Source organism: Tachyglossus aculeatus, chromosome 27, assembly GCF_015852505.1.
Source record: "Tachyglossus aculeatus isolate mTacAcu1 chromosome 27, mTacAcu1.pri, whole genome shotgun sequence".
NCBI lineage: Eukaryota > Metazoa > Chordata > Mammalia > Monotremata > Tachyglossidae > Tachyglossus > Tachyglossus aculeatus.
The window spans coordinates 6060564-6074412 of record NC_052092.1 but is presented as its reverse complement, the minus strand read 5'-3'; the positions used below and the strand labels follow the sequence as shown (position 1 = coordinate 6074412).

General features: G+C 56.7%; 1 protein-coding gene across 1 annotated transcript; it reads right to left on the bottom strand.

Moving 5' to 3' along the window:
• Window positions 1-954: 954 nt before the first annotated feature.
• FKBP4 (FKBP prolyl isomerase 4) lies at window positions 955-12716 on the bottom strand. Its single transcript, XM_038768045.1, has 10 exons — window positions 12582-12716; window positions 7919-8063; window positions 7269-7411; window positions 6795-6912; window positions 6520-6676; window positions 5874-5964; window positions 5671-5754; window positions 5360-5545; window positions 2019-2261; window positions 955-1646 (listed from the first exon to the last, which is right to left on the bottom strand). The coding sequence occupies exons 1-10, from the start codon at window positions 12675-12677 to the stop codon at window positions 1536-1538; spliced, it is 1374 nt and encodes a 457-aa protein (XP_038623973.1). The 5' UTR covers window positions 12678-12716; the 3' UTR covers window positions 955-1535.
• Between the last annotated feature and the right edge of the window lie 1133 nt (window positions 12717-13849).

Genomic DNA, 13849 nt, shown 5'->3' with positions numbered 1-13849 from the left:
GCCACCCCAAAAGAACAAGGAACCCCCCAACTGGAGCTGGAGGAGGTCAGGTTCAGATCAAACAGCAAGAAACATCTAAGCTTTCGCTAGGTGCCAGCCTCTGCATTACAAACTCGGGTAAATACACGATAATCCGATCGGATACAGTTGAGCCCAGGAAATCTGTTCCCATGGGAAACTGGGCAACCAGAAATGTGAACTGGGCCCAGTGGGGTTGGGACAGGTCCATGAATGAGCATCCATGCTGGGGTCACTGGGGGGAGAGTTGGGGATGGAAAGAGGAGAGTTAGGGGTGTTGGATGGTTTGTGCTGGGTCACTGGGAGAGAGTTAGGTTTGGATGGTCTGTGCCGGGTCACGGTGAGGGTCAGAGAGTGAAGAGGGGTGCAACTGGTGCCATGGCATTAAGTGGCTGGAGAAGACACTACTCAGGGCGGGCCAGGTCGGGGAACGAGAGCGGAAATGCAGTGCGGTCCCCCTCACTGGGCAGTCCACCTTGCGAACGCCGACGGGCTTGGGCTCCGTGCCCCTTCCAGATGCCCACCCCCCGGCCAGCTTCACCCACTCCAAGGGACAACCTGCACCAGAAACCCGCTGACCCTGCTGGGAGGGGAACGTCACACGGGGCAGGGGACCAGGCCACGCCCAACGCCAGCTGGGAGCCCGGGGACAGTGGTCCAGCCAGACACCCACCCCCACCTCAGCGCTTTGCCTCCATCAGAAGATGGTGGTTTGGAGCGGGGGCGCGGGGGCCGACCGCTTGGTGGGTTGCTCTGGTCTACCTGGGCCTGAGCGGGGTCGGAGCAAGAGGGTCACCCTCGACCGTTATGGCCCGGCCACGCTCCCGTCAGGACGGGGACGCCCACCCAGCTGAGGTCCGAGGGTCCCTCCCCGCCCTCCACCGCCACCCACTCCCCGGAGCCCTGCCGGAAAGGAGGCTGGACCGGACGCCGGTGTTCTGGTTTCCGCTTTATTGCTCAAGCGTGGATTGGAGTGGGGAGAGGCAGCTTTGGCTCTGCTCCAGGTGTAGGGGGTGGGGAGGTGGGGGCGGGCATAACGCACACTGGGGATGGGAGACGCGCTCACTGCAGCCGCAGAGGGGACCCCTGGGGCACCTGGCTGGAAGGAGAGGGGAGAAGGGACACCTATCATCAAGCGCTTTGCTCTCACCTGTCATCCGCACCCCCGACCTTCACGGAGGCCACGCTGGGGGCGGGGTGGGGGTCTGAGGGCCCCATCCCGGCCACCACTCTTCACCCTGACCCAAGACCCCTGCTGCCAGGAAGTCAAACAGTGGAGAACAAAATAAATTAACATGCCGTGGTCAGAGACGGAGGGTCCCCGGCCCCCCTCCCCCCATCCACGGCCTGTTCCCGCACCCTGCCCCGCTCCTCTGGCCCCCTGCCCCATGCCACCATCTGCCAGATAGAAAAATAAAGGTCTAATTCACTGGAAATTTTTCAGATTTTACAAAACTAAGAGGGCTGGAAGAGGAGGAGGAGAGCGGGAAGAGGGTCCGGGGTGGGGGAGAGGGTGGCTACGCCTCGGTCTGGAGGGGTTGCTGTGTTGCTGCCACACCATTTTGCTTGTTGTCCTGTATGCTGGCGTCTGGTTGCTGCTGTTCTCCTGCGGCCACTGCCACCTCCGGCTGTGGGGGGACCGGGGAGTGCTTTCAGGGGGGCCTGCTCCCCGCTACTCAGGGGAGTCTGGTCAAGACCTCCACTGCCCCCCCTCCCCCCGAGCAGAGCCCAGGACCCCCAGCAGCCTGGCCCGGGGCACAGGACCCCTCCGTCAGTGGGTGAGGGTGGCCCCGGCCCCATTTCCCAGGCAGCGAGGCCACTCCTCCGATTCCCCGGTGGCCGGCTGGCTTTCTACCAGCTCGGGGACCAGCCCGGGGACCAGCCCATCCTCACCCACAGTCCAGTCAGACAGCCCTCCCCTGCCCAGGCTGGCCACCCAGCGCTGATCCCGGGGGCTGACCCCTGCCCCTCCCCGCTGCGCGGGGTCTCCCAGCACCCACTTTGCTCTCCGTCTCCGCCGCCAGCCTCTGGAACATGTTGGCATAGAGCTTCTTCTCACGGGCATGCTGCTCACGGAGGCGCTGCAGGCAGATGGCCAGCTGAGCCCGGGCCGCCTTGTTGCCAGGGTAGAGCTGCAGGACTTTCTGGAAGTCGTCCCGGGCCAGCTCCAGGTCGTTCACGGCCAGCCGGGCCTCTCCCCGCCGGAACAAACCCTTCTCGTTGCTCTGGTCCAGCTCCAGGGCCTGGGGAAGGGGAGAGGAAGGGGAGGGGCTCAGGTGGGATTGACCCGCTCGGGGCACCGGAGCCCCAGGTGAGGCAGCGGCAACAGCAGCTGGGAAGGGTGACGAAGGCGGGACTGGAGCCTCTAGACTAAGCTCACTGTGGGCAGGGAATGTATCTACTTACTGTAGGGGTTCCTCAAGGGTCAGTTCTTGGTCCCCCTTCTGTTCTCTATCTACACTCTATATACACTTCTAGACTGTGAGCCCACTGTTGGGTAGGGACCGTCTCTGTATGTTGCCAACTTGTACTTCCCAAGCGCTTAGTACAGTGCTCTGCACACAGTAAGTGCTCAATAAATACGATTGATGATGATGATGATGACACCCAAATCTACACCTCTGCCCCTGCTCTCTCTCCCTCCCTTCAGGCTCGTGTCTCCTCCTGCCTTCAAGACATCTCCATCTGGATGTCTGCCCGCCATGTAAAACTCAATATGTCCAAGACTGAACTCCTTATCTTCCCTCCCAAACCCTGCCCTCTCCCTAACTTTCCCATCACTGTAGACGGCACTACCATCCTTCCCGTCTCACAAGCCCGCAACCTTGGTGTCATCCTCGACTCTGCTCTCTCGTTCACCCCTCACATCCACTCCGTCACCAAAAACTGCCGGTCTCAATCAATCAATCAATCGTATTTATTGAGCGCTTACTGTGTGCAGAGCACTGTACTAAGCGCTTGGGAAGTACAAGTACAAGTCTCACCTCCGCAACATCGCCAAGATCCGCCCTTTCCTCTCCATCCAAACTGCTACCCTGCTGGTTCAATCTTTCATCCTATTCAAACTGGATTACTGCATCATCCTCCTCTCTGATCTCCCATCCTCCTGTCTCTCCCCACTTCAGTCTATACTTCACGCTGCTGCCCGGATCATCTCTGTGCAGAAACGCTCTGGGCACGTTACTCCCCTCCTCAAAAATCTTCAGTGGCTACCAGTCAACCTACGCATCAGGCAAAAACTCCTCACTCTAGGTTTCAAGGCTGTCCATCACCTCGCCCCCTCCTACCTCACCTCCCTTCTTTCCTTCTACAACCCAGCCCGCACCCTCCGCTCCTCTGCCGCTAACCTCCTCACTGTGCCTCGTTCTCGCCTGTCCCGCCGTCGACCCCCTGCCCACGTCCTCCCCCTGGCCTGGAATGCCCTCCCTCCGCACATCCGCCAAGCTAGCTCTCTTCCTCCCCTCAAAGCCCCAGAGAGCTCACCTCCTCCAGCAGGCCTTCCCAGACTGAGCCCCCTCCTTCCTCTCCCCCTCCCCACCCCCCCCGCCCCCCTCCTTCCCCTCCCTATAGCACCTGTATATATGTTTGTACAGACATATTACTCTATTTATTTTACTTGTACATATTTACTATTCTATTTATTTTGTCAATATGTCTTGTTTTGTTGTTTTCTCCCCCTTCTAGACTGTGAGCCCGTTGTTGGGTAGGGACCGTCTCTATATGTTACCAACGTGTACTTCCCAAGCGCTTAGTACAGTGCTCTGCACACAGTAAGCTGCTCAATAAATACGATTGAATGAATGAATCTACCAACTCTGTTGTATTGGACTCTCCCAAGCGCTTAGTTCAATGCTTGGCACATAGTAAGTGCCCCCCTTCACACTGACAGCCTCAGACCTGTTCCTTTCGGTGGAGGGGATGCTCCTCTGGGCTTCGAACACATGCAGCTTTGATGCCACTAAAGATCCTTCCCTATCATTCATTCTTTCTTATTGAGTGTTTACTGTGTGCACAGCAATGTACTAAGCCCTTGGGAGTGTACAATATAACAATAAACAGACCTATTCAGTTTATTTGCCTCTAAGGCCACTAAACTACACTTTTTTTTTTAAGAAAAAAAGGTATTTAAGTGCTTACTAGGTGTCAGGCACTGTACTGAGTTCTTTGGTAGATACAAGCTAGTCAGGTTGGACACAGTCCCTGTCCCATGGGGCTCATAGTTTTAATCCCCCTTTTTACAGATGAAGTAACTGAGGTGGGGAGAAGATAAGTGACTTGCCCAAGGTCACACAGCAGACAAGTGACAGAGCAGGGAATAGGACCCAAGGTCCTTCTGACTCTCAGATCTGTGCTCTATCCACCAGTCCACGCTACTTATCCTCGAGGGTAAGGATCCTGTCTATTAACTCTACCGTCGTTTCCCAAGTATTAATAATAAAATAATAATAAAAATAATAATGGCATTTATTAAGCGCTATGTGCAACACACTGTTCTAAGCGCTGGGGGGGGGGGGGTACAACGTGATCAGGTTGTCCCACGTGGGGCTCACAGTCAATCCCCATTTTACAGATGAGGGAACTGAGGCTCAGAGAAGTCAAGTGACTTGCCCAAGGTCACACAGCAGACATGTGGTGGAGCCGGGATTCGAACCCATGACCTCTGACTCCAAAGCCCGTGCTCTTTCCACTGAGCCACGCTGCTTCTCTATTCAATCCGGTGCTCTTCACCTGGTAGACCATAAGCGCCTCGGGGGCAGGGACTATGTCTACTGAGTTCTCCCAAGCGATGAATACAGTGCTCTGCACAGAGCAGAAGCGCAGGTTTCCCGCATCTGCCAACTCGGTCACGGGTTCGAGTCCCGGCTCTGCCGATTGTCAGCTGTGTGACTCTGGGCAAGTCACTTCACTTCTCTGGGCCTCAGTTCCCTCATCTGTACAATGGGGATTAAGACTGTGAGCCCCATGTGGGACAACCTGCTCACCTTGTAACCTCCCCAGCGCTTAGAACAGTGCTTTGCACATAGTAAGCGCTTAATAAATGCCATTATTATTGTTTATCCTTCCCAGCTCCCCCCTGCCCTCGCCTCCTCCGGGCTGGGTGGCTACACTAACCTCCTCCTGGCCTCCCTGCCTCCAGCCTCTCCCGCTTCAGTCTGGCCAGTGGCACACAGCAGCCACGTCGCCCTTCTAAACGCCCCTCGGAGCACAGCCCCTCTTCCTGGCCTCACCCGCCCCAACAGAAACCCCCGCTGGCTGCCAACGACTCAGCTCTCCACCAGCCGACCCCCTGCCCGCCCGCCCGCCGTACCCCAGCTTGCCCCCTCCTCCGCGTCGCCCCTACCTTGTGGCAGCTGTCCAGGGCGGCTGAGAAGTCCTGCAGCTTCAGGTAGCACACGGCCAGGTTGAGGTGGGCGGCCAGCCGCAGCCCCTGGGCCCGAGGCCCGTCCTCGGCGGAGAAGGCCGACTCGTACTCCAGCCACGACGCGATCTTCTTGTACTGCACCACCGCTCGCTTGTACCGGCCCTCCTGGGGGGTCGGAGGGGTGGGGGAGGTGGTCGTCGGATTCAGGGTCAGAGAACTGTTGCCTGCGCCTCCCCCAGCCCACCAGCCACGACCGGCACGACCCCGGGACAATCCCTCGCCCCACTCACCTTGAAGTACTCCGTGCCCCGGTCCTTGACGATGGTGCTCTGTTCCAGCTTCTCCTCCACGCTCATCTCCCAGTTCTCCTTGACCTGCCCATCCCGGGAAGGGGCAACCTGTCACTTCTGGGGCCTCGGTGGGCGCGCCGGGAATCATGTGGGGCTGGGGGGAGGGGAATCGGGTGGGACCCCACAGATCTTTCTCCCTTTACCTTCTCAAAGCTCTTCAGCGTCACTTCGTACTGGAGTGTGGCGTTTGGAGGGATCTGGAACTTCTCCTTGCCCGCGAGGCCGAACGCATAGCTGCTCGAGAAGGATCCTGGATCAGCCCTGGGCGTGGGGCCGCCCCTCCCCTCGGCCTCGTCCCATCCTCGTACCCCCGGCCCACATCATCCCCCGGGGCCTGGAATGCCCTTCCTCTGCCCATCCGCCAAGCTAGCTCTCTTCCTCCCTTCAAGGCCCTACTGAGAGCTCACCTACTCCAGGAGGCCTTCCCAGACTGAGCCCCTTCCTTCCTCTCCCCCTCGTTCCCCTCTCCATCCCCATCTTACCTCCTTCCCTTCCCCACTGCACCTGTATATATGTATATATGTTTGTACATTTTTGTTACTCTATTTATTTATTTTACTTGTACATGTCTATTCTATTTATTTTATTTTGTTAGTAAGTTTGGTTTTGTTCTCTGTCTCCCCCTTTTAGACTGTGAGCCCACTGTTGGGTAGGGACTGTCTCTATATGTTGCCAACTTGTACTTCCCAAGCGCTTAGTACAGTGCTCTAAACACAGTAAGCGCTCAGTAAATACGATTGATGATCCTCCCCACTCTCCCCCCAACTTCTGGCCCCGTGTCCCACCCACCTGGGCTTGAGGAGCAGCAGGGATTGCTCGCCCTTCTCCATGTGCTGCAGAGCCTGCTCCACCCCGGAGGGGACGTCGAAGTTCTCGCCCTCGCCGATCTCAAAGCACAGCTCCCGACGGTCGAACACCCGCTCGCCGTAGTGGCCCTCCAGAGTGACTGGGGCGTGAGGGTGGTGGGGCGGAAACAGGGTTGAGGGGGGAGAGCGGGTCAAAGTCGGCCCCCCTCCCCCGCCTCACACCGCGGCCGCGATTCCGTCCCCCGTCCCGAGGCTCACTGTCCACGGTGGCGCCCTCGTTGGGCTTGGCGTAGCCCTGGCCACGTTTCCGGATCCTCCGGATGATCCCGCCGTCCTCCTCCGTAAGGTCCTCTCCCTTGAAGTCAAACAGCTCCACCTGGGGTGGGGCGAGGGAGGGAGAGGGGAGCGGTGGTGGCATCTCCTGGTTGCGGGGAGAGGCCCACCCGACAGCTGTGCCCACTGCCCAGCGGGGTGGCAGACACGGGGCTGGCCCCCCGCAGGGAGACTGGCAGCCGGCTCCGCTCGACGGCAGCTTCACTGGACGGCGTCTCCCTCCGCCACTGGAACCCGGCCCTTCCCCTGAGCAACATTGTCTCCGGGCGGGCGGGGGAGCGGACAGCAGACAGTGGGGCACTCTGCCCGGCCAAGAGGCTGAGATAAGGCCTGGCGGCCAGCCCGGCCCAACCCAGCCCTCCCCCACCCTCCCGCCCGCCTGCCCCGGGCACAGCTCACCTCAAACAGCAGCGTGGTGCTGGGGGGGATCTTGGGGGGGCTCCCGGCCAAGCCATACGCATACTCTGGCTTGCATGTCAGGTGACACACTTCCCCCAGCTTCATGGTGGCCACCCCAATGTCCCAGGCTTTGATCACCTCCTCTGGGGACACAGAACGGGCAGGCTGCAGTGGGGGTAGGGGGGCCCCGTTCTGACATCCACCCCGGGCCAACTCTAACCTGCAGCAGCTTTGGACGTTAGGGAAGGGGCAGTCTTGGGACTGAGCGCGTGAGCTCCAGACTACGCTGGTCCCCCTGGCTGCCAGGAGACGGGCCCCGATCGCCTCCCAGATACCCCCCATGATGGTGGGTGGGGTGGAAAAGGGGGCTGGATTGCTCCCCACTTCCATGTAATGGGATAGGGAAAGACGGGGAGAGAGAACCAGCAGCTTTCAGGGTAGGTCACTAGGAGAGAGTCAGGTTTGGAGAGGGGAGAGTCAGAGGAGTTGGAAAGTCCATGCTGGGTCACTGGGAGAGAGTTTGGGATGGAGCAGAGAGAGTCAGGATGAGTATCTGGGAGGAGGACCAGCACGCTGGATCAGGAAGCCCCAGGGGCCACTCACTACTCTGAGACGGATGCTCTTAGGACCCGGCCCTGCGCCATGCTTACCCCTGCCCAGGTCAAAGGAGAACTTGTCCTTGCGGTCCCGGCTGGAGTCAAACTGGGTGCCATCGGGCAGCCAGCCCGTGTAGTGGACAGTGACCCGATCGCCAATCATGGGCGTCTCTGTGCCCGTGCCTTTGCGCTTGATCACCTGGGGATCATACAAGGTGGGGGTGAGCACACCAGATCAGGGAATCCCAAGTCCCACAGGCCTGTGTCCGCCACCCCTGTGGGTAAGCCCCGGGCCCACCACCCTGGCGTGACCTCCAGTCGACCCAGCTTGCCACCTATTCAGCGGCCACCGTGCCCTCCGAGGGTCCCCAAGGGGCAGGGCCCAGCCCTCACACATCGCCGCAGTCTGCAGATGGGGGATGGCCGGGTGCAGTGGAGTTGGGAGGCAGCAATTGGGCAGAATCCAGGGGCACCCCAAGGTTTCAGGCTTTCTGAGATTGGGCCATCACAAGGCAGGGGATGAAGGGAGCCCACTCAAGGGTGGGTGTTACCTCAGGTGAATGAGCCGGGTAATCAGCTCAGGAGAGGGGCTTTCCAAAGGGATCCTTGCTGGGGTCCACCTTCACACTCCCCTGGCCCTTCAGAGACTCCCACCACCCCGAGCCCGGCTTCGGTCCTCCGGCCGCCCTGTCCTGAGGCACCACACCAGTTCAGCACTTAGAACAGTGCTTTGCACATAGTAAGCGCTTAATAAATGCCATTATTACTATTACTCAGGCCTCCCTCACCACTACGCAGAATCTGCCAGAAAAAGTGTGTCTCGGGGGAAGGGGGGTCCCCTGACTCCACCAACCGTGACCTGGGAGGAGGGAGGCTGGGGTCTTGGCGTCTGGTGCCAGACTGAGGGGGTCCCCTCGCTTCCTCTAGTCTCCCTTCTAGACTGTGAGCCCACTGTTGGGTAGGGACTGTCTCTATATCTTGCCAACTTGTACTTCCCAAGCACTTAGTACAGTGCCCTGCACACAGTCTGCGCTCAATAAATACAATTGATTGATTGATTCCTCTCCAATCCCCCTGCAGAGTGCTCCCCCTTCTAGACTGTGAGCCCGTTGTTGGGTGGGGACCGTCTCTATATGTTGACGACTTGTACTTCCCAAGCGCTCAGTACAGTGCCCTGCACACAGTAAGCACTCAATAAATACGATTGATTCATTGATTCCTCTCCAATCCCCCTGCAGAGTGCTCCCCCTTCTAGACTGTGAGCCCGTTGTTGGGTGGGGACCGTCTCTACATGTTGACGACTTGTACTTCCCAAGTGCTCAGTACAGTGCCCTGCACATAGTAAGCGCTCAATAAATACGATTGAAGGAATGAATGTTGCCGATTTGTGCTTCCCAAGTGCTTAGTACAGTGCCCTGAACACAGTCGGCGCTCAATAAATACGACTGAATGAACGAATGACTGCTCCAGGGTTGAGGTGGGTTCCTCATCCCTCCCTGGATGAAGGCCCGGGGCTTGTGGGGAGCAAGTCAGGGGTGAGGGGGGTCTGGGATCCCTAGACTTGGATTGGGATCCTTAGACTGGGATCCCTAGGCTGGATTGTCCCGGGGTCTCCCGTCTGGGGGGTGAGGGGCTGGCGGTCCAGAGGGGGGATCGGGAGTTGTGGACACCCTGGGGCGGCGAGGGGCCATGGAAGGAAGCCTGGGATCCGGTGGTGTCGGGCGAGGTGATGTCTGTACATATTTATTACTCTATTTATTTATTTATTTTACTTGTACATATCTATTCTATTTATTTTATTTTGTTAGTAGGTTTGGTTTTGTTCTCTGCCTCCCCCTTCTAGACTGTGAGCCCACTGCTGGGTAGGGACTGTCTCTATATGTTGCCATCTTGTACTTCCCAAGCGCTTAGTACAGTGCTCTGCACACAGTAAGCGCTCAATAAATATGATTGATTGATTGATTGATTGATTGATTGACTGGGCCCCGGGCTTAGCCCGGCCTCCTGAGGCGAGGGAGCGGGATGGTGCCCCCTTCCGGGCGCCGGGGAAAGGGGGGGGGGGCAGGCGGGACTACAAGTCCCAGCATGCACCGCTCCTCCTGCCCTAGGTGCCCAGGGTGGGGGGGGGGGGGGACACTGCATTCATTCATTCATCCATCCATTCATTCATTCAATCGTATTTATTGAGCACTTACTGTGTGCAGAGCACCGTACTAAGCCCTTGGGAAGTCCAAGGTGGCAACATATAGAGACGGTCCCTACCCAACATCCCAACAGCGGGTTCACAGTCTAGAAGGGGGAGACAGGCACTAAACAGAACGTATAAACCAAATAAAATAAATACAATAAATACGTACAAGTAAAATAGAGTAATAAATATTCATTCAATCGTATTTATTGAGCGCTTACTGTGTGCAGAGCACCGTACTAAGCCCTTGGGAAGTCCAAGTTGGCAACATATAGAGACGGTCCCTGCCCAACAGCGGGTTCACAGTCTAGAAGGGGGAGACAGGGAACAAAACAGAACATATAAACCAAATAAAATAAATAGAATAAATACGCACAAGTAAAATAAATAGAGTAATTAATACGTACAAACATATATACAGGTGCTGTGGGGAGGGGAAGGAGGTAAGGCAGGGGGGATGGGGAGTATCCCCTTTCCCCCTTCTAGACTGTGAGCCCACTGTTGGGTAGGGACTGTCTCTATATGTTGCCAACTTGTACTTCCCAAGCACTTAGTCCAGTGCTCTGCACACAGTGAGCGCTCAATAAATACGATTGATTGATTGACTGATTGAGTAGAGGGAGAAATGGTCTCACAGCTTTCACTCCCATTTTACAGATGATGTAACCCAGGTGCAGAAAAATTAAGTGACTAGCCCAAGGTCGCACAGCAGATACTGTATGGCCAGACCCGGGGACCCCCGCCCCGAAAGGGGGGCCCGCTGCACCTAGGGATCTGTGTGACCTTGGGCAGTCACTTAACTTCTCTGAGCCTCAGTTCCCTCATCTGTAAAATGGGGATTAAGACTGGGAGCCCGACATGGGACAACCTCATCACCTTGTATCAATCAATCATATTTATTGAGTGCTTACTGTGTGCAGAGCACTGTACTAGGCGCTTGAGAAGTACAAGTTGGCAACATATAGAGACAGCCCCTACCCAACAGTGGGCTCACAGTCTATCCCCTCCCAGGGCTTAGAACAGTGCTTTGCACATAGTAAGCACTTAACAAATACCATTTTTAGACTGCAGAGCACTGTACTAAGCGCTTGGGAAGTACAAGTTGGCAACACACAGAGACAGTCCCTACCCAACAGTGGGCTCACAGTCTATCCCCTCCCAGAGCTTAGAACAGTGCTTTGCACATAGTAAGCGCTTAACAAATACCATTTTTAGACTGTGAGCCCACTGTTGGGCTTACCTGTATATATGTATTTATTACTCTATTTATTTATTTATTTTACTTGTACATATCTATTCTATTTATTTTATTTTGTTAGTATGTTTGGTTTTGCTCTCTGTCTCCCCCTTTTAGACTGTGAGCCCACTGTTGGGTAGGGACCATCTCTGTATGTTGCCACCTTGTACTTCCCAAGCGCTTAGTACAGTGCTCTGCACACAGTAAGCGCTCAATAAATACGACTGATTGATTGATTGTTGGGTAGGGACTGTCTCTATATGTTGCCGACTTGGACTTCCCAAGCGCTTAGTACGGCGCTCTGCACACCGTGAGCCCTCAGTAAATACGAGAGCCCGCTGTTGGGTCGGGCCTGTCTCTCTGTGTTGCCGACTTGGACTTCCCAAGCGCCTAGTACAGTGCTCTGCACACAGTGAGCGCTCAATAAACACGAGAGCCCAATGTTAGGTAGGGCCTGTCTCTCTGTGTTGCCGACTTGACCTTCCCAAGCGCTTAGTACGGCGCTCTGCACACAGTGAGCGCTCAATAAATAGGAGAGCCCGCTGCTGGGTCGGGCCTGTCTCTATATGTTGCCGACTTGGCCTTCCCAAGCGCTTAGTACAGTGCTCTGCACACCGTGAGCGCTCAATAAATACGACTGATTGATTGTTGGGTAGGGCCTGTCTCTATATGTTGCCGACTTGGCCTTCCCAAGCGCTTAGTACGGCGCTCTGCACACAGTGAGCGCTCAATAAATGAGAGCCCGCTGTTGGGTCGGGCCTGTCTCTCTGTGTTGCCGACTTGGCCTTCCCAAGCGCTTAGTACAGTGCTCTGCACACCGTGAGCGCTCAATAAATACGACTGATTGATTGTTGGGTAGGGCCTGTCTCTATATGTTGCCGACTTGGCCTTCCCAAGCGCTTAGTACGGCGCTCTGCACACCGTGAACGCTCAATAAATGAGAGCCCGGTGTTGGGTCGGGCCTGTCTCGGTGTTGCCGACTTGCACTTCCCAATCCGTAGCATTTATTGAGCGCTTACCGTGTGCAGGGCACTGTACTAAGCGCTTGAAAGAAGGCACCGTCCACCCGGGGTGGGACACGAACCCACGGTTCCCCAGCGCTTAGTAGGGTGCTCTGCACACAGTAGGCGCTCAATAAATCCGACTGACTGATTGATTGATTAAAAACAAAAAACAAAAAAAACCCTCCCCACGTGCGGGCGCGCGTGTGTGTGTGTGTTTTTGGGGGGGCTGCAGCCTCGGCCTCCCCCCCCCCCCCCCCCGGCTCCACGCGCTTGCCCTTGGCCCAGTACCTTGAGCACCCCCCCATCCTGCTTGGGGCTGATGTCCAGCCCTCCGAGGGCCGGCCGCGGGCCGCCCTCCGCCGCCTTCATCTCCTCCGCCGTCATCGCCGGGCCCTGCTCGGCCGCACCGGAGGGACCGGAGGGAGGGAGGGAGGGAGGGAGGGGACGGGAGGGAGGAGGAGGTGCCCTGCCCTGCCCTGCCCTGCCGCCGGAGGAGGAGGAGGAGGAGGAGGGGCCGGGGACGGGGAGGACGGAGAACTTTCTAGAGACGGAGGCGGAGGCGGCCGGGGCTCCGCCTGACGCCACCCCCTCACCGGAGGGGACGTCAACCCGCCCCTTTAAATCCCCCGACCTCACTCGATCAATCAATCAATCGTATTTATTGAGCGCTGACTGCGTGCAGAGCACTGGGCTAAGCGCTTGGGAAGTCCAAGTTGGTAACATTTAGAGACAGTCCCTCCCCACCGCTCCTCCCTCGACCTCAGTCGATCAATCAATCAATCGTATTTATTGAGCGCTTACTGCGTGTAGAGCACTGGACTAAGCGCCTGGGAAGTCCAAGTTGGCAACATTTAGGGACAGTCCCTACCCACCGCTCCTTTAAATCCCTCGACCTCAATCAGTCGTATTTATTGAGCGCTTACTGTGTGCAGAGCACTGGACTAAGCGCTTGGGAAGTACAAGTTGGCAACATTTAGAGGCAGTCCGTACCCACTGCTCCTTTAAATCCCTCGACCTCAATCGATCAATCAATCAATCGTATTTATTGAGCGCTTACTGTGTGCAGAGCACTGTGCCAAGCGCTTGGGAAGTCCAGGTTGGCAACCTTTAGAGGCAGCCCCTACCCACCGCTCCTTTAAATCCCTCGACCTCAATCAATCAATCGTATTTATTGAGCACTTACTGCATGCAGAGCACTGTGCTAAGCGCTTGGGAAGTCCAAGTTGGCAATATTTAGAGACAGCCCCTACACACCGCTCCTTTAAATCCCCCGACCTCACTCGATCAATCAATCAATCGTATTTATTGAGCACTTACTGTGTGCAGAGCACTGGGCTAAGCGCTTGGGAAGTCCAAGTTGGCAACCTTTAGGGACAGTCCCTACCCACCGCTCCTTTAAATCTCTCGACTTCAATCAATCAATCAATCAATCGTATTTATTGAGCACTTACTGCGTGCAGAGCACTGTGCTAAGCGCTTGGGAAGTCCAAGTTGGCAACCTATAGAGACAGTCCCTACCCAACAGTGGGCTCACAGTCTATAAGGGGGAGATGGAG